The 20,969-nt window shown below is 48.3% G+C and overlaps 1 protein-coding gene across 6 annotated transcripts in view; it reads left to right on the forward strand.

Moving 5' to 3' along the window:
• LOC135907732 (soluble guanylate cyclase 88E-like) overlaps window positions 1-11,980 on the forward strand; it is a 281,964-nt gene extending 269,984 nt beyond the window's left edge. For 4 of the 6 annotated variants that reach the window (XM_070524767.1, XM_070524763.1, XM_070524753.1 and 1 more), the window contains exons 12-13: window positions 8,245-8,334; window positions 10,785-11,978. In XM_070524767.1, the coding sequence (XP_070380868.1) occupies window positions 8,245-8,334; window positions 10,785-10,922 (228 nt within the window). In that variant the 3' untranslated portion in view covers window positions 10,923-11,978. Of the gene's footprint in view, window positions 1-8,244; window positions 8,335-10,784 lie in introns of all 6 variants that reach the window. The other 2 variants (XM_070524760.1, XM_070524744.1) reach the window with 2 other exon arrangements.
• The last annotated feature ends 8,989 nt before the right edge of the window (window positions 11,981-20,969 follow it).

A 20,969-nucleotide genomic window follows, 5' to 3' on the forward strand; every position in this document is an offset into this window, starting at 1 on the left:
GCTTCGCGCAAGCTATGAGCGCTACGAGCACGTCGCCGCCAGATACTCTACCTTCCTCGCCAAAACAAGCAGATCTGAAGCCCAGCAGGAATTAGAACTTCAAAAAGCAATCGACGCAGATCGTTATGTGACTGTAAGCGACAAATTACGTGAGGCTACAGAACGAGAACGCGACCGCTTACAAGAGGTAACGTCGCAGCACTCTCTATCGGCCCACTCAAGCGTTTCTTCGAGGTCACGACGATCGGGCTCGTCAACAATCAGCCTAGCCGCCGTACAAGCACGCGCACAAGCTGAAGCCGTCCGGGCCAGAGCAGAGTTTGGTCGCAGAGAGGCCGCGATGCGTATTGAAAAGGCAAGGATTGAGGCTGAATTGGATATTTTGCAGCATGAAAAAGAAGCGGCAGCTGCAAACGCACAGGCGAATGCGCTCGAGGCAGCCGTGGAGCAGGATGGCGGGGAGCGCATGCGCACGCTCCCTCCTGTGGACCGAACGCTGCAGACTAGGAGTTATATCGATGAGCAGCAAGCCCTACGCAACTCTGCGCTCGTGTTTACTGAGGAGGCCGTTACCAACTCAAGCGACGACGTAAACAATGCTCGCACGTCGCCGAGGGCCAACACAGCTGCGAATAATTCGATGTGTCTGCGAGCTGATGAACGTCCACCTGACTACGATGCTGCCCCTAACAACCCAAGTTGTAAGCATGCTGGAGCTACGAGTCGTCTTATGAACTTACGAGTTGGTCCGCAACCGCTTGTGCACGCCCCGACACACAACAGTTCAAGCTCAGAGCTAGCCGATGTCCTCAAATTCCTGTGCCGCAAAGACCTTGTTTCAAGCGGTCTTATCAAGTTTGATGATCGACCTGAGAACTTTCGCGCTTGGAAATCATCGTTCAAAGGTGTCGTCAGAGATCTAGGTCTTTCTGCCCAAGAAGAGCTAGACCTCCTCATCAAATGGCTTGGCCCTGAATCGTCAAATCAGGCTCGGAGGTTGAAATCGGTGCACGTGGATGACTTTTCAACGGGCTTGAACGTTGTGTGGAAACGGCTCGACGACGTCTTCGGGCGCCCTGAGGCAATTGAGGATGCACTACTGAAGCGGCTGGAAGACTTCCCGAAGATAGCTTACCGGGAAAGTACCAGACTCCAGGAACTTGGCGACCTCCTGCTAGAACTCGAGGCTGCGAAAACTGACCCGTATCTTGCCGGTCTTGGCTATTTGGATACCGCAAGAGGGGTCAACAAAATTGTCTCGAAGTTGCCATCAGGACTTCAAGAAAATTGGATGTCGGCGGGGTCGAAATACAAAAAAGATCATGACACTGCATTTCCACCCTTTTCTTTCTTTTGCAAATTTGTTAGAGATCAGGCCAGCATGAGGAACGACCCGAGTTTCATCTTGCATGCACAAAATGCGCCGTCTGAATTCAATCAGAGGAAGCAGGACAATGCTACCAAGACCACGCGGCAAAGATCGTCTGTGTCAGCGAGAAAAACAGAAGTGGATCCTGCTTCTACCAAAATTAATCAAGATGCCACTGCTTACGAACAGCAACCGGAATCGAAGGACTTGAAAAGGTGGTGTCCATATCACAAGAAACCTCACCCTTTGGAAAGGTGTCGCGCCTTCCGTGAGAAAACCTTGGAGGAGCGGCAATCTTTCATAAAGAAGCAAGGGATCTGCCTACGATGCTGCTCATCCAAGAACCACATGCAGTGGCAATGTCAGGCAGTTGTGATATGCCTCATATGCGACAGCACCGACCACGCCACAGCGCTTCACCCAGCACCGCCAACCTCAGAGCCGTCAAGGGCTAGTGGGTCTGATGACAGTACGACAGATGACTCAGAAAGAAGAGTCACATCTAGGCGTACCGAAGTGGCAAACGCTGGCAGCAGCACAAAGTCGTGTGCTAAAATCTGCCTCGTAGAGGTGACCCATGAGACTCAGCCTGAGAAAACAGTCAGAGCGTACGCGATTCTTGACGACCAGAGTAATCGCTCGTTGGTTAGGCCAGAACTCCTCAACGATTTCGGAGTGAAGGGGACGCCTACGCAATACACGATCCGCACTTGCTCCGGCAGTACTGAAGTGGTTGGAAGAGTCGCTCATGGTTTTTTCGTGCAGAGCATGTCAGGCGAAGTCAAGTTTCCTCTTCCACATCTCCTCGAGTGCAAGGCAATTCCAGAAAACAGAGAGGAAATTCCGACACCTGACGCTGCAAGGCACTACCCGCACTTGAAGTCAGTAGCAAATCACATTCCGCCTCTTGAGGAGGCTGGAATACTGCTCCTCCTTGGCCGGGACATCCTAAGAGCTCACAAGGTTCGTCAGACAATCAACGGACCCCACGACGCGCCGTATGCTCAGAAGCTCGACCTCGGATGGGTCATTGTCGGTGACGTTTGCGTTGGTCGAACGCGGAAAACGGGCAGCGTCAACGTGTTCAAGACCCATGTGCTGGACAGTGGGCGACCATCTCTTTTTGAGCCATGCCCAAGACATTTCTTTGTTAGGGAGGCGCCGATTCTCTACTCTGCGGATAAGGTCTCAAAAGATTTACGATTGGCAGCAACATTGGATGATAACCTGGCCCCGAATCTTTTCGAGACAACAGAATTTGACAACCAGCGTGCTCTCTCCATGGAAGACAAGACATTCCTCAAGATAATGAACAGTGAATTCACCCAAGACAAATTAAACAATTGGGTCGCCCCTCTCCCCTTTCGCACACCGAGAAGTCGGCTTCCGAACAACAGAGAACAAGCTCTGTCTCGTCTGCTCTCGCTACGGCGTACCCTGCGAAAAAATCCTGAAACAAGGGAACGTTTCGTGAACTTCATGAACGAGCTCTTCATCAAGGGTCATGCGGAGGAAGCTCCACCACTTCACGTGGACGAAGAATGTTGGTATCTGCCCATATTCGGCGTTCGCCACCCCCAGAAGCCTGATCAAATCCGAGTCGTATTGCAGTAATCCGAGTTGTGTGCAGCAGTGCTTGCTGTAGAGATGACCGATTCTGTACTACGAGAATTGGACTTCCAGCCGAACTCGGTCACGTTCTACACGGATAGCAAAGTGGTCTTGGGTTACATATACAACGAAACAAGAAGGTTCTACGTGTATGTGGCCAACAGGGTGCAGCGGATACGTAACAGCACGCAACCTGAACAATGGAAATACGTTCACACAGACGAAAATCCAGCAGACCACGCCACTAGAGCGATTCCAGCGGCACAGCTTAAGAGCACGAACTGGTTGTTCGGACCTGATTTTCTCTCACGACGAGAAGAGGAAGCACGGTCGTCGAGCTTCATCCTCTTAAATCCTGATGAAGACAAAGAAATACGCCCTGAAGTCTGCACTCTGGCGACGGAGGTGAACAGACGACAGCGACTCGGAGCTGAACGCTTTCATAGACTCTCGAACTGGAAATCTCTCACTCGTGCTGTAGCAAGTCTGATCCAGGTTGCCCATCGCGCAAAGAACGCATCACAAGGAGAGGTAGCTCCCGTTGAGGCGCTCTCCAAAGCCAGGCTCGTCATCATTCGCGCAGTACAGCAGGACGCATTTTATGAAGAGATATGCTGTATCCAGAGAGGAGAGCAGGTTCACAAGACAAGCTCGCTTCGAAGGCTTGACCCATTCTTAGACGCCAACGGCTTGATCCGCGTCGGCGGCCGCTTGAACAGAAGCGACCTTCCAGACGATGAGAAACACCCTCTCTTATTGCCGGGTCGGCACCATGTGGCGAAGCTTCTCGTGCGCCACCACCATGAATGCGTGCAACACCAGGGCCGACACTTCACAGAAGGAGCCGTACGAGCTGCTGGGTATTGGATCGTCGGAGGTAAAAGGTGCATCTCATCCGTGCTGCAAGCATGCATTTCATGCAAGAAGCTGCGAGGGCGCTTTCACGACCAGAAGATGGCTGACCTTCCGGCAGACCGAATCAGCACAGATCCTCCTTTCACGAATGTTGGAATCGATGTTTTCGGTCCCTGGATGATTGTCTCTCGCCGAACGAGAGGTGGTGTTGCAAACAGCAAGCGCTGGGCAGTCATGTTCACTTGCTTAAGCATTCGCGCAGTACACATTGAGCTGATCGAATCAATGGATACGTCGAGTTTCATTAATGCCTTCCGAAGGTTCCTAGCAGTGCGAGGGCCCGTCAAGCTAATACGCTCTGACTGCGGGACCAATTTTATCGGAGCTTGCAGAGAACTTGGGATCAGCGCAGAGGGCATTCATCGCTCACAAATAGGCAAGTTCCTCAGCGGAAACGGCTGCAAATGGATATTCAATCCACCGCACGCGTCCCATATGGGCGGTGCGTGGGAGCGGATGATCGGCATTGCACGCCGCATTCTTGACTCAATGCTCATGCAGTCACGTCATCAACGACTCACGCATGACATTCTTGCAACTTTTTTGGCAGAAGTTGCAGCCATCATTAATGCCAGGCCCATAACTCCTACTTCGTCTGACCCCGAAGATCCCACAATCCTAACTCCGGCGACACTCTTAACCCAAAAACACGGAAGCGCATCTGTAACAACTGGGCAGTTAGATACACGCAACCTCTACAAACGGCATTGGCGTCTCGTGCAAAACCTGGCTGACGAGTTCTGGAAGCGCTGGCGCACAACGTATGTCGCTACTTTGCAGCAACGCCGAAAATGGCAAGCAGCGAAACCCGACCTCAAAGAAGGCGACGTCGTTCTACTCAGGGATAAAGAAGCAACCCGCAGCGACTGGCCCGTCGGAGTGATTACACGAAGCCTGCCCAGCGCAGATGGAAGGGTGCGCAAGGTCGAGCTGAAAACAGCCAAAGACGGGGTTGTGAAAACATTCTTCCGACCAACAACAGAAGTTGTGCGTTTGCTGTGACCGTGATATAGCGGTGGCGTCTTAACAACGAAAGACACCAGACGGGGAGTGTTCTGTGCGCGTCGCGAATGCACGGCCAGACTTTTCCTTCAAGAGGGAAGCGAGCCTTCCTTACTTTTATGGCTTTCTCTTTCACTGGCCCCCCGCGGACTCCAAGCTGTGCGCGAGAGAAAGGACCCCGCTCCCTCCGTTCGGTTCCTGAATGTGACCCATTGACGACGCTTCGGGGTGTCGGCTGTTGTTTCCCGTGCCTGGGGGCGGCGACGGGGATGGAAACCGCAGTTGGAAAAGCGCGGGACGGGCAGACTCGCCCCACCAGCCCTAGAGACCGGACCACTTTTTTACGGGGCTAAAACTGAACGTTTTGTGTATTTTTAACTTGCTTTTTTGACCTTCTCAGTGTAATTAAAGTTTGTTTTAAATGTTCAACTGCGTTCGACCCGTTATCTAGCTGGACAGCGGACGCTTTGATCCCGTCAAGTGCGATCCGCGAGGCCAGCATAGGGTACTGCGCTAAAAACACACGGACAGCCGAAGTAGAAGTCCTGTCCACTTCTCTTGTCCGTGTGTTTTATCGCTACAGCAATTATATGGACACTGCAGGCGCATTTCTGCCGTCGCCTTCTGCGTCGCTGTAAGGTTCCGTATTAAGGCCAGGGACGATACAATCGTCGCCGCGCGCCGTATCCTGTGTGTGCGAGTGAAAGCGTGCGAGAATGTGCCGGATGCTTGTTAATTTAGTTAGTATGCCTCTGTTTATAACATGTTCCTATGGCTGGGCAGCACAACCGTTTTGTGTACTTCCTCTCGTCCTTCGTCCGGGTTGCGCTGCCCACCCGTAGGAACATGTTCAATCACCAACTCGCCCAGCTTGCCGTGTTAATTCAGTTTACAACTTTATACGGCTGGTAAATCTACTATTCTTACTTCGTATAGCTGTTCACTAATTTAATATCGCTCGATGCTTCGCCTTTCGGGAGAAACTGAGACTTCTTTTGCGCTGTACCCCCTTTTTACAAGGTGAATATCCACCAACTAGCCAAACTTGCTGCTCTACTGCAATAGTGACAAATGCCCCCCCCCCCCCACTCCCCACCACCCTATTTGCTCTGTCAGAAAAATAGAGAGAGAGAGAGAGAGCTACACCCACCTTTGCCCTTACCGTAATCATATACACTGTCGATAACCGTTAGTTTCTGTAATGGTAACATGTCGCATATGCATATGTTGAGTGTGGTAGACACATTGAGCGCAAAGGAGTGTCTTGCAGCAGAGAATTAAATTACCCTGGGCAGGAATGATATAATGATTCTATTCTAATTCCCATTCTCATCGCGCCATCTCAGTGGCCTGAGTGACAATGTCACCAGAATGAGCCAATCGCGACCGGTGGATGATAAGTAAGGAATAAAATTGAGCGAGAAGGAGTTGTTACATCATACCGTTCCAAAATTAAGCTGCTTCTACGGTATCGTCACTAGCATTTCTGTCACAGGCTCAAACAAGAGCTTTGTACGACTGACGTAGCGCAAGATCACATGCATGGTCGAAATTTTCGCCCTGTTTGCTTCCTTCATTTAAAAAACCGAGTTTCACACGCCAACGGTGAATCGAGGCGTCGCGTTGCTTTGCGGTGCGACCGTTGACGCGTGACGCGGTTGTCGTTAGTGCCTGCTGGCCGCGGAACACTCGAGATGCCGAAGGTCAGGTGCACGGTGTGGGCGTTCGCGCGTCTCAGTCGACGCAAACGTGGCGTCTGCCCGCTCTTCTGCTGAACGGCCTCGCTTCAACCTGCCTCAGATTGGATTAACACTTCGTGAAGCGCGATATAACAAGCGCGTCGAACTTGCGCGGCAAACATTCAGAGGGATCCGGTAAATGTAGTCTTTTGTTCGGCGGCGACTGTATTCGGAAGTCCTGAACTAACACAGCCGCGATCCAGGATCAGCTTAACCTTATGCGAAGCCGTCTTGAATGCCGCCTTGCCTCCTATTATGGGTGACATTTGAGCCTTGAAGGTGCGAGACGTCGCATCACAGCCGCGCAAACGGGTAAACTGTACGCTGGCAAAGCTGTTTTATTCCAGTTTTTTTTTTCTTTTTAGATTCCTTGTGCCCTAAAGGTGACGTCATACGAAACGTACTCAGCGTTGCTCCTTCAGCTGTGTTACTAGGTGGAATCGCAATTGCAGCGCATGCGACGAGTATACGCTGGAGCTTGTCATTTTGGCGACCAGTATACGCACGCCTTGCATATGGACTAACTGACCCGCTCACTATGAAGCGGGCCGTTGTCGTTCCGTGTACAGCCGCCTGTTGCACTAATCAATTATTCAGTTCGCACACAGTCACGCCCGAACGTCGTGCCACTCTTCTACATGGGAAGGCGGTATGGTGTTCCTGTTTCCGTTGTCGTGCGCAGCGTCTCGGCCGTAACTACAGATGCGTTTTGTGTTCAAGGCGAGCTTACTGCTCGACTAAATATAGTCCGAGCACGTGTCTAGATCGCCGTCCTTCTGTGCGACGGCAGTGGGGATATGATTTTCCTGGACTGTTATTTCCACGCACATTAAACTTCGTTGCTCGGGAATCAAACAAGTCCAAGGAAGGAAGGAAGGCCGAGCGATGCTGTTGTTATATATAAACTGGGTAAGTTTAAATTAGATTTCTTTGAAATGAATGCTGACAGCACAGTACCGAACCACTGGCGCTGTGGAGACGCCACTGTGGACAATCTCCACTGCTCATGGCTTCGCGTGAAATTATCGTACTTTCCCAAATTAGAGCAATCTTCGCAGAGCACAGCTGATCTTGTCTGTCCCCTACACAATTAACGCTGCGCTCGGGAATGGTAAGAAGGTGTGCTTCGATGCACGCGTGATTGGCAGGAAAGCGAAAGTGAAGCCCTGCACCACGCCTTAGATTGTCTGTTTCATTATCGTCAGTTGCTTTCGTGCCCATTTAATTCAGGTTTTCTGGTTTATTTCATCTCGTGAGGCTCGAAATATAATGGTGCAGAAAGCACAAATAGGACGCATATGATGAGCGTGTAGAAGGTAAACTTATAAAACTGATAAAAACCAACGGAAACACACGAGAGACCAGATGAAGAAGACGACCGGATTAGCTTCATTAGGTTAGGTTCATCTTCATCTGCTCTCTCGCGTGTTTCCGCTGGTATTTTAAGAGTTTTACAATGTGACAACCACACCAGTTCACCGCTTTGCTGCTTAAGATAACTTAGTTCGTCCCACATATTTAGCATGTCTACTTCCCTTACCATTTTTTTTGTATATGCTTTCGGTTTCTAATTTCTTTTTTTTTTCAACGGTACCACGCTGCCTAAAGAACGGAAGGATTCACATCAGTGACAGCTGCCAGAAACTCATTCGGAAGAAAGGCTTCGTTACTGAAATTCGTGGGAAGATTGAAGTCAAGGTAGGTGGTCTTTATTATTTTTTTTTTCTTTTCATACCAATTGTATGCATGCGCTTCTTTCCCACTGTCCAATAATCAACGCTCCTCGACCCTTATTCACAAAACGCTCTTACGCTAGAATTGATCGCAAGAGAAAAGTACAATCAATCCTGATGCTAGCTATATTATTAGCCGAGCTGGCCAGCCAATCGCAAAGGGCACTTGTGAACGAAAATCTTTGTCGATTCAGCCTCATCGTTTTGTTCGCTCTTCAAGCAAAGAAACGGCGTGTTCGGATTTGAAGGCGAAGCTGTTATTGCTGCTAGACATCAGGGCTAGGCAAGTATACTTTGAAATTTTACTATTATACAAATATGCTGAGACGATAAGCCATTCGAGATACCGATACAAGACACTGACGGAGTAATTGTATCCGATGCGAAGTTCGCCGTTTGTATCAAAACATAGTTCGATACATTAGTTCTTTCCTTGAGCAGGTGCAAATTTACAGTAGTTGGCTTGTCAGTTCCTTAACTCCTCCTAACAGACCTGTGGCTGAATTAACAAAGACTTCCGTTCGTAAGTGATGTTTGCTATTGGATGACTACTTTCGCTAGTAATATGTTCGTCGACACGATTGACTGGCATCTGATTTCACGAACAGTTCTGGCGTAAGTACACTTTTGTGTGACCATGGCCGGGCACTCATTGCTTTCTAATTTCACTATCGGGGATGAACGAATATTTTTTTAATGTTCTCACCAAGTAATATATCGCAATTTCGCAAGATTCTACGGGGATAACCAGCATTTATTTTGTTAACGGGTACACATGCAGCGGCTGACGAAAAGGTGTTAAACTTAAAGTCGAAGATAGAGAAACAGCATACCGGGTAGGCTCGAGCATTCAGTAACTCTGCGTTGCTCCGTGGATTCTGCAATAGGTGTATCTTGTATCTTATGATACATGATAGTTAATTATATGTACCGAAAATACAGATACTGACACACGTCATACTTAATGCATCACGATACCGACATGACGAGGAGGAGGAGGGAAATTGTTTCTTGATGCAGGCGGAAATATCCCGGTAAGTGCCCCCTCCGAGCGCCACCTATCAAGCGCGGTAGAATCCGAAGCCCGTCACAGTTCATCTGGTCGCATAACAGCACCCGGTAAAACAAGCAACTGAACACTAAGCGCTACAGGCTGCGCGTCATCCATTCCACGTCGACGGACACTTTTATACACGAAGAGTATCGTAAGATACCAAGATACGTATGTACTGTATAAAATATAGGTTTCTTCGATACTGCCCAGCCTTGTGACAGAAGGGAGAATGTCCGCTATAGACCCCGAGCAAAATGTATTGAAAGAATTATTACACATCGTGCAATGAAATTTACGGAAGTGTCTTCTAGATCAAATATCCTAAGCTAGAAGTGTGTGGCGTAAGTATACACGTTTCAGAAACTGTCCAGAGTTCTATTAATCACGCTTTGTAGCGCTCAACCGTGCGTCGTTCAAAACTTATCCGCCCTGTTAAGATTAGACGTTTTAGGAATTAAGTGTGCGTTAGGAGCAACAGGCAGGGATATTAAAACGTTTCTTTGAGCAGTGAATTAAAATTTCGAATTGTTGCTGTAAGCAAACGGCTCATGCTTTTTTGTTTCGATATCAGTCTCATTCACTCCACCTCGCATAACTCAATCACATGTAGCTAGGCTCTGCTGGTTTCTTCTGAATGCCTAAGTTACTTAATGCAACAGCTATTGTGCCGCGGCGAGAAACGCGTTTGAGTGAAGAAAGTTCCCAAGGGTTTAGCTGCTCAGTCCGTAGCTCCACGCAGCACAATGGACGCGCCTGGTTTTGTGTACTGTTACCAGCCGTAGAAAGCGCACTTGCTGTAGTTGCAGACGTTGCAGAAGTGCAAGCAAGAGCCACCTCCGGCCTAGGCAGGAAGGATAGCGTACCTTTTAGATTAATTCTTCCTTCATTTTTTCTAAACATCTTGATCAGTCACTGGTGCTTGTTATCACCTAACGCATGTGTATGAGCATAAGTTTTTTTTTTTTTTTTTTTTTTTTACTGGCGACAGAAGTGAGTAGGTTCTTGGCACTAATCTAGCTTGGAAGGCGTAGTCTTTGCCGGTGCTAGTGCTATAGCTAGGAGCTGACCATACTCTGTCACCTAATTTCTTTACTTCTGTTTTTAGTCGCAGTTCGTCGTTTTGTCAAGCTCTATTTACAGACGCACGGTTCGGTAATTCATCACACTGGAGAGACCAACCAAACGTATTTATAAACACCCCTTATTCGTTGACGACGGAATGTCGTCAAGCAAAGTGTGCCGGATTTTCATGGTCAGTGTCGCAATAGTTCTAGTGGTTCAGACAACACTTAATAAGAAAGATGATGCACCGAGCCCAATGGCGCTGGTGTATCGCACATGTCGGCATGGTTCGCATGCAGGGCAAGGGAAAGATGCGCACTCACTGGCTCCTGGAAGGCGATGTGCTGTCCAGCGCCGCCGGCGGTGGCCGCCGCCGCATCTCGCTGGGCGAAATGGGACCGCTCACACGAGCCAGAGCCAAGCGAGCATCCAAGTGACGGCCCGTCGGAGACCAAATCTGATCGACTGTGTACAGGCCATCCGAGGCCTTCTGCGAGCATTCTAGGACAGTATACCCCACACACGGGGCATCCGAGTGAAGGGTCGCGTCATTTTCAGGCCAGGGTGGCGAATCAGATTGAATAAAGGACAGCAAATGAGTGTGACATCGATGTATATGAAGTTCAAGTGTCAATTTAACATCGAGCTGGAGCTAGCAGTTCTTGTGCCTAAACGCTGATCTCGTTTCGTAAATCTTGCTGTCATGACCAAGCTTTAGCCGTTGCGAAATGCCATGCTTGCGATTCTTGTTGTTTTAGGACTGCTTTCTAGCTCGGCTCTTTGTATGCGAATGGATTAACTTTCAAAGACTTTTAGTGATTGTGTTAAATTTCTGCATTTTTTTGTGTAGCGGTTTGTGTGCATTTGTTTGGCAGGTCAGGGGAGGAGAAGGTGTGTTTCGCGTTTTCATGTGTCGCGGGGTTTCATAGAAATGTAGGCACTGTCATGTGACATTCTCAGGCCTGGGGTTACTAAGGCTCTGTCTCACAAGCAGCATGCCGCTTGGGGATGCTAAGCCTAATTACTTTCAATCAGAACTCGCCGTCACAAAGCCACTTGCGTGAAAGGTTGGTGATTGGCTGGCGTTTTCTGTATCACGTAGTTGCTTAACGGGATATACGGGAAGAACAAAAAAAGAGACGGCGAATCACAAAATATGTTTCGCTCTCCTCTGAACATGGAACTTCTCCCTGACTTTAATAAAGCCCGCTCCTGATTCCGTGAGCCGTCAAGAAAGATGGGGCTGTAGCAACGTCTGCACGAAGAAACACTTAAACAACGTCTTTAGACGTTCCCGTGGGTGTGTGATCGTCCTGGATCCTTCTTCCGCATTAAAACTTAGCTTTGTTAGCCAAGCATACGGTATGAAGACGGAAACAACTGCGTCTATGAGCTGAGGCACACCGACGAGCGAACTCGCCGTCTTTTAATGTAGCGTGGTTACTCTGTGCATTGTCACTTGACTGTGTCTTGTTCACTCAGTTAATAAATAAAACTCATGATGTGAAGACCAAAGGTAAAGGTTTATTTAAATTATATACGAAAGATCCTTAGAGTTTTCAAGTGCTCCTTTTTTTTTCTTTTTTTATATTTGTACCTGTCTCGCCCGTGCAGCGCCATCGCTTTAAAAATAAGAGAGAAAAAAAAAATAACGGAAGACGGACGGCGTTGCCGCACGTATCAGCTTGGATGCAGTTAACCTCAGCTTGCATATCTTGGATGCGAAGCAAACACCACAGCACCATTTCGTGGTTGTGCAATGAACAACTGCTCAGTGTGGGCGGCGCACAAAAATTTCGTGTCGTGAAGCGTGTTTCACCATAGCTGCGTGCTCACGGGAAGTATACTTCAGGGGAGGGTACAAAAAGCTTGTTAAGGTTTTTGCCTCATCCTCATTGATTAACTTAGTATGCTTTCACACGCATTAAAGGCGAAACATTAATTTACACTGGAACAATTCTTGAAGGTGCTGGGTCTTTTTGAGATAAAAGCTCAGTGGATGGCGGCCCCCAAGCCGTACTTCTGTCCCTAAATTGCTCACGGGCGCAATCCGCAAAGCGGCAATAACATCATTGTCGCTATGCCCCATGATTCTCAGTAGTTTCGGGTCTTCTTCGGAACAAAAGCAAGCAGAAGTTACACGGCTGCATTTTATTTGCCTGCACATCCTACTATACCCTTGATAATTGCCTGTTTCCGAATGTCTGTGTTTCTCGACGCGGCCAGGCTCATCGCACCCTGCTTACTTTTCTACAAGAAACTGGATTCGTTTCCCGTTTGTGAGAGAAATATTTTTTGCTAACTTTGTTTTTATATCTTTGCGACCTTCTGCAGTTAGTGCGACCAGCGTGTTTTTTTTTCAGTCCCTGCGTGTATGTTCTTTTCCTAATTGCTCACTGTATGTTTTGCTTTACTTCCCTCCTTGTGGCCTATCATTTTGCTGTTTATTTCTTCTTTACTTCCCTCCCCTTTGTCTTCAACTTTCTTTTCTATACCCTCCTTCCTAGAGTAAACAGGCTTTCTGCCCCTCTCGGTGGCAGTTGCCAGCCTGCTCACTGACTATTTCCCTCTCTGTGTGTACATGCGTGTTTTCGTATATTATAATAATAATAATAATAATAATACGCATGCAGTTTATTCTTTTTGTAGCCGACGACTACCTAGCATCTTCCTCTCAAGTATTGCTGCCGAACACAAAAAAGTGCACCGATAAGTCATTTCTACTTGAATGATCCGGATGGAAAATGTTCAGACACGCTTGTGTTGCAATGATGATCTGCCAAGAGCTCAATACAACTACAATATCTGCGGGAAGAGTATGTTTAGTTTCTTCTTTATTGAACTCGGTCGCCAACCCATGAAAGATAACCACCTTTCCGAGTTCATCTCGAGCCATGACGCCTGAAGCCAGACCACAAGTACGCTTGCCGGCGCGCTCAAGCTCGCGCCTACGCACCTCGCCCCTCCCGCACCTCGCGAGGGATGGCGGTTTCCATCTTCAAGATGCGAGCGCCAGCGCGCGCTCACACATACACGCCTTGGCTGACATCGTCTCGCACTTAGTTATTGATAGTGCTACGAAATGCATACACATTTATAAGCGTAATTGTTTTGTTTTCATAGTTGTTAAACATTATGCAGAAATTCCACTGGAGTTGCCTAAGTATGCGTAAGCATTTATGCCACTTACTCATCTCCACGCAGCCTGGTGGCGTATTTGCAATTGCTAGTAGGTACAGCGGGGCGTGGCACTCGCAGAGACACCAGACGTGTGCGCGCATGCGTGAGTAAGAGCGGGTGCGAGAGAAAAAGTGTGGGGACTTTTGCTCCTTGAAAATACGATTCTGCCTAGGCACTACGGAGGAGTTTCTTAGCGCGTGATGTATGCGTTTGTCCCTAGGCATGCCGGCAGAAGTCGCGGGGCGCGGTAGTGTTAAACTCAGCGTCGCAAGTTGGCGGCTGGACGTAATCATATTTATTCAATCGTGTTTTTACTAGTTAAAACAACATGTCATTATTTCGCATTATTGGCGGCGTCTCCAGGACACCAAAACGGCAACGGGGACACCAAAGCTAGAGCCCGGACTGGTCCGTGGGTTGGGGCTCGCCGAGGCATGCGCGTGCGAGGTGTGTATAAGATCGGGTGAGAATAGCCAATTTTTTTCTGCGAACAACCCCTGGCATGCTTCGGTCCCCGCGGCACAACCCACGGGCCGCCCTGCTTCCAGCTTTGATCACCCCACTACCCCTTGGGTGCCCTGGAGATCCTGCGCTGCCTGCTTTTATATAACCTCAGGTACTCTCCTGAGGCCTTCGTTTGACGGTTACATGTGCCCTCCTGGAGCAGTGCTTGTAAAAAATACAACCTATCGTCGCGACGAAAAACAACCCCTGACTTATACAACACCAGTCAGAACCTTGCCCCTTCAGACGCAGCGATCACCGTGCCCGAACCGTGCCCACTGCCTCACTGCGCGGGCAGCCAGCGGCGGAGCGTAAACGTATATACTCGACCGCACTCCACAATGCCGGCATGTCTAGGGGACAAACGTATAGAAAACACGCTAAGAAAACTCCTCCGTATATAGTGCCTAGGCAGAGTCACATATTCAAGGAGCAGAGGTCCCCAAATTTTCTCTGTCGCACCCGCTCTTACTCGCGCTTGCGCAGAAACGTCGAGCGCGGCGAGAAACGCCATGCCCCGCTGTACATCAGCATAATCATCATCAACAACAACAACGCCATAATCATTATCATCATCAGCCTATTCATGTCCACTGCAGGACGAAGGCCTCTCCCTGCGATCTCCAATTACCCCTGTCCTGCGCCAAGCGATTCCAAATAGCACCCGCAAATTTCCTAATTTCGTCACTCCATCTAGTCTTCTGCCGTCCTCTACTGCCCTTCCCTTCTCTTGGTACCCATTCTGTTAGCCTAATGGCCCAACGGTTATCTAGTCTGCGCATTACATGACCTGCCCAGCGCCATTTCTTTCTCTTAATGTCTGTTAGAATATGGTCTATGCCCGTTTGCTCTCTAATCCAAACTGCTTTCTTTCTGTCTCTTAAAGTTATGCCTAGCATTCTTCGTTACATCGCTCTTTGCGCGGTCTTTAACTTGTTCTCAAGCTTCTTTGTCAGCCACCAAGACTCTGCGCCGAAATGTCAGCACCGGTAAAATGCACTGATTGTATACTTTCCTTTTCAATGATAACGGTAAACTCCCATTCAGGAGCTCACGATGTCTGCCGTACGCGATCCAACCCATTTTTATTCTTCTGTGAATTTCCTTCTCATGGTCCGGGTTCGCTGTCATTAGTTGACCTAGGTAAACGTACTCCTCCACAGACTCTACACGCTTACTTGCGATCTTGACCTCGTGCTCCCTTGCCAGGTTATTTATCATTATCTTTGTCTTCTGCATATTAATCTTCAGTCCCACTCTTACACTCTCCCTGTTAGGTCCTGAATCATTTGTTGTAACTCGTCTGCATTGTTGCTGAATAGAACAATCTCATCGGCAAACTGAAGGCTGTTGAGGTATTCGCCGTCGCTCTTTACTCCTAAGCCTACCCAGTTTAATGGCTTGAATACTTCTAAGCACGCAGTGAATAGCATTGGAGAGATTGTATCTCCTTGTCTGACCCCTTCCTTTATAGGTATCTTTCTACTTTTCTTGTGTAGAATTAAGGTGGCTGTGGAATCCCTGTAGATATTTTCTAGGGTATTTACGTAAGCGGTCTGTACTACTTGATTACGCTGTGCGTCTATGAATGCTGGTATCTCTACTGAATCAAATGCTTTTTCGTAATCTATGAAAGCCATATAGAGAGGTTCATTGTACTCTGCGGATTTCTCGATAACTTGGTGAATGACATGGATGTGATCCATTGTAGAGTAACCTTTCCCAAAGCCAGCCTGCTCCCTTGGTTGACTAAATTCCAGTGTTGTCCTTATTCTATAGGAGATTATTTTGGTAAATATTTTATATAATACTGGGAGTAAGCTAATGGGCCTATAATTTTTTAGTTCTTTAACGTCGCCCTTTTTGTGGATTAGTATAATGTTTGCATTCTTCCAGTTTCCTGGGACCCTAGCAGTCGATAGACACTTCGTATAGAGAGCCGCCAGTTTTTCTAGCATTATGTCTACCCAATCTTTGATTAAATCGACTGTCATTCCATCCTCTCCTGCCGCTTTCCCCCGTTTTATGCGGTGCAAGACCTTTCTGACCTCATCTCTAGTTATAGGACTTTCCGTATACTGTTCATTATATTTTTTCGAATAGAGTGCTCCTGAGTCCTCTGGGTACTGTAAAGGTCAGTATAGAATTCTTCCGCTTCTTTTATTATATATTCGAGATTGCTGATGATATTACCCTGCTTATCTTTCAGGGCATAAATCTTGATTTGTCCTATGCCAAGTTTCTTTCTCAATGAATTCAGGCTGTGTCCATTTTTTACGGCTTCTTAAGTCTTTCTCACGTTATAGAATATCCCTTACTTTCACCTTGTTGATCAGTGTTGACAGTTCCGTGAATTCTATCTTATCTCTTAAGTTGGACACTTTCATTCTTTGTCGTTTCTTTATTAGGTCCTTTGTTACTTGGGAGAGCTTGCCTACTGGTGGCATTGGTGCCTTGCCTCCCACTTCAATTACTGCCTCTGAAGCCCGCCTCGTTACGGTTTCATTCATTACCTCTATGTCATCATTATCATCTCTGTTTTAAGGCTGCATATTTGTTTGCAAGTACCAGCCTAAATTTGTCTGCTTTTACCCTTACTGCCTCTAAGTTCACCTGTTTTTTCTTGACCAATTGTACTCTTTCTTTGTTTAAATTGAGGTGGATCTTGGCCCTCACTAACCTATGATCACTACATTGTACCCTACCTGTTACTTGAACATCCTGCGCTATGCTGGGATCGGTAGAAAGTATGGAATCAATTTCATTTCTTGTTTCACCATTAGGGCTCTTCCAGGTCCCTTTTCTGTTGCTACGTTTCCTGAAAAAAGTGTTCATTATTCTCAGGTTACTCCTTTTTGCAAATTCTACCAGCATCTCACCTCTAGCGTTTCTATAATCGACACCGTATTTGCCAATTGCCTGTTCACCCGCCTGCATTTTTCACACTTTTGCATTGAAGTCCCCCATTACTACTGTATACCGCGGTTTTTATTTTTCTCATCGCTAATTCACTGTACCTATATACTAGCTATTGTAAAAACGCAGCCCGGTGTCATTATCAATCTTATCAAACCTGGACCGCCCATTATAAACCCTTATCAACCCTTAGCGGTCGTTTTCAACCCTATCCTTATCAACCCTTATCTGTGCTTATCAACCTCATCAGAATTGCTCCGACCATTATAAGCCCTTATCAATCACTCTTTAGCACATTGTCCATCCGCGTCGAACTATTATCAACCATGATCAGACCCACATAACCCCCATCAGGGGCGTAGCCAGGGGCTTATGGGGCTTCAGCCCTCCCCCTCCCCCCCCCCCCGAATTTCTTTTGTGCTGTCCATGCACCGCCGACCAAAACAACCGCCGTGCGAAATGTCATCTTCAGGCTCGAAAAGACATCTCAGAGCGTACATTGCGCAATCGGGCTGGATTTTACGGCAACGCCCATGCACCGGGAGTCCCATAACGCAAGGAGCCCCATCCAAGCCCAAAGTTTCAAAGGCACTTCGATGGCTAGCGTGCTCGTCGGAGCATCTCGCGGAGACCGCGAGATCTACGGAGCGAATGGATTTTAATTCCGAAACTTTATGGGTATAAAGTTCTCATAAGCTTTTGATGCGAAAGATGCATTGACATTTCTAAAGTCGTGCTTTAGATTTTCAATTCCGCCACGTTGTGGGTTTAGTGTTGTTATAAACATTTGGCGCCAAAGGTGCATCGATTTTTCTAAAGTCGTACATCGGAACATACAACGAGACAAGCCAAATCAACACACTATCAGTCAAGTTGGCAAAGCAGGCAGCGTGGTACGATGAGAAGAAGCGTTGTGGCGGTTCATTTGTGCCGTCATGTAACAGAAAAGAATATCACCATTTTTTTTTCACCTGCGCTAAAGCATTCATGTCAAGTCGCTAAAGCCAGCAAAGGTAACTACGTTATTTATTTTTATACTTTAACTTTTATTCGCGAGGACACATTGATCCTCTTCAGTTTTGCTGTTGTCGCTACCCGCGGGCTGCCAGAGCCAGCCAGAGCGCGTGCGTTTTTCTCGTGTTTCTCCGGCCGAGTGGATTTTCGCCTGACAGAAGTTTTGGGCGATTTCTGGATCGCAGACGAGTAAAATAAACAAGGTCGCTCGCTGCCATCACTGTGGGCACTTAACGTATTGCAACGCGTTTGCTTGAGCGCTACCTCTCCGGAAAGTCTTGTCTCGCCGGTGTAGGATACCGAGCAGTATGCGTACGCTGTGGACCAAGCGTCTCACATTTTCTTCGATATTCCTTCGGTAGCCACCTTAGGTGCCCAAAGTAGGCATTCGATTGTGGCCAACATGCTTTCCTTTGAGTTTTTTTTTTATTTCGATGCCTCCGCCCCACACACACAAAAAAAAATACATAGTTGCGGCGCAGGGAATTGTCGCATGGTGAAAGTTCGATTTTGTTACTTCTTCGTTTCCGGAAAGTAATGGGCCACGGGATGCTTCAATTGCCGGATATTCTTATTATTGCGATAGCAATTATATGGACACTCCAGGTGCATTCCTGCCGTCGCCGTCGCCCTCATGATCCGTATAAAGTCCAAGGGCGATAACATCCCGTCCACGCGCCACATGCTGTATGTGCGAGTGAAAAGATGTGGAGAGGGTGGCATGGATGAGCCGACGATGGTGGCTCAAGGGCAAGATATAGTCCGGCGTAACGCGCGCGCGCGGCCACGCGCGTCGCGGTTAAGCGACGTCGGTAAAAAACGCGCACTCTACAGTCCGGCGTCCCGGCGTAGCCGGCGTGCTTAGGCGCGCTTGGCGAGCACAACGCCGCCGGCGCGGAGATAGAGCGTGTTCTATTTCACGCGGCTGCCGCTAGACCAGAATGCACTGCGCGCTGCAGCGGCAGCGAGCAGAAGGCAGAATGGCGGCCTGCGGTGCGCGTACTGACAGGGCGGCTGTGGTTTTTTGAACATCCGTGTGGGATGACAGCGCGAGTGAGGACGCCTGCTTGAAGCGATTTGCAACCTTCCATGTGTATACGATGTGAAACGCATGGACCACCGCGACACAGAGCGCAAGAACAACGCGTGGGAAGCTATACGAAAGCAGTGTGGTCTCGCCACAGGTAAGCTGCATTTCGCAGCTCCTGTACTAGCTGGTGGTAGTCGCCGAGTTGAGGGCGCTTGTCGAATAGCTTTCGCATGTACATACATGGTCCGCTTCCGTTTTTGACGTAGCCGAAGTACTAGCAATATGAGTACGATGTTCTGGTTGTCAGGCACGGCGGCCGCATTTCGATGGGGGCGAAATGCGAAAAACACCCGTGTGCTTAGATTTAGGTACATGTTAAAGAAGCCCAGGTCAGAAAGAAAGTGGTTTTCGCACGTAAAACCTTATGTTTTTTTTTTTCTGGCTGTCAGGACAAGTTAACACCATCCCGCAAAAGTTTTCATTTTAGCGCACAAACAGCGCGCGGAACGAGAAGCGCGCGCGCTACCCGAACGACGCGCATGCGCCATGTAAACAGCTGTTCGCCGCGGCGAAGTTGCGCTCCCGGACGCACAGATGGCGCCAGCCTCGAGCTGCGCGCGCACGCCGAACTCTAGAGGAAGCAAATTTCTTGCACTCCTGGCGTCGCTAGCGCAGCGTATCCGACTTCGCCTGCCGCGGCCTGGCGCGCCGAGAACGCCGGACTATATCTTGGCCTTCAGTCTTGTGTGCGCAAGGGAGAAAAGCGGGGAGGAAGCGCGCCGCCTTCCGTCGCGCGCGATACATCGGGGGGAGTGAAGGGACGAGGGGCGAGCATTAGGATTCTGTTATCTGTGCATCTGTGATTGCGCAACATGTTTATTTGCCTTGTTTGACGCAATATATACCGTGACTTTTTCTTAGATACATAAATTTATTGGAGACTTATACGTATATTTAAATATCTTATTGAGAGGTTTTGTCTATACGTGCAGTGAACTTGCGCAGAACACGCGGGAGAGGAGCCTGGCGCGCGCTGTAGTTTCTTGTGTCGTTGATCGTGCTTCTCTGTCTTATTCCCGTTTCCTGAGCAAGATATGCAACACCAGTCGCACGTGTGGGGTGGCCAAAGCTTCAGGGAATGTCGAAGAAGAATTGTTGCAGGGTGGGGGGCTCAAATGCCGCTGAAAAGGTGCCGGCGATACGGTTCTAATCATTCCCGGCAAAGCCTCATCAGCGGGAGCAACGGTAGCAAAAACGGATCGTCGCTTCGAAGAGAAATTTCTTGTTCTCATCCTTTCCTTTGTCTCGTCGGTGTTTTTTTCCACTCGATCATAGTTAGACGCGTGAGCAACGAATTTCGTCTGCAGTGCAGCATGAGGTTTAAAGGCATTTCGCTAAAGTTCGGAATGCTGTTTGCAGCTTATATTGTTTTCCGCTTCTTTACCGCGTTGCGCTAGCTAGGCAGCACGACTGCACGAGCGCATTGCGTTGTATGTTAAAGCTACTGAAGTTTGCAAGAACTGAAATTGTTGGTTTCATGTGGCGCGGTAAATCCTCGCACCAGCTGTCGCGCACTTCATGTTTTTACATCTATTTTATGCGTTGTTTCGCACATGTTTAACTGTTGCTAGTTGCTCCATGCATAACTCTTGTCGATTCTTTTGAACTGCGAAGTTTTCACCCTGCCTTGTTTGTAAAGGGTATAAATCACGCTGTGTCTTATCGGAATGATACCAAGGAAGTGCTTCTTTAACAGCTTTATTCTTTTCGCCCGAGGGCATCTTAGATATTGTTTGCGTTTTTGGAAATGCGTTTAGAAAATAGGTAGTTGAGGGCGAGA

Source organism: Dermacentor albipictus, chromosome 1 (assembly GCF_038994185.2).
Source record: "Dermacentor albipictus isolate Rhodes 1998 colony chromosome 1, USDA_Dalb.pri_finalv2, whole genome shotgun sequence".
Taxonomy (NCBI): Eukaryota; Metazoa; Arthropoda; class Arachnida; order Ixodida; family Ixodidae; genus Dermacentor; species Dermacentor albipictus.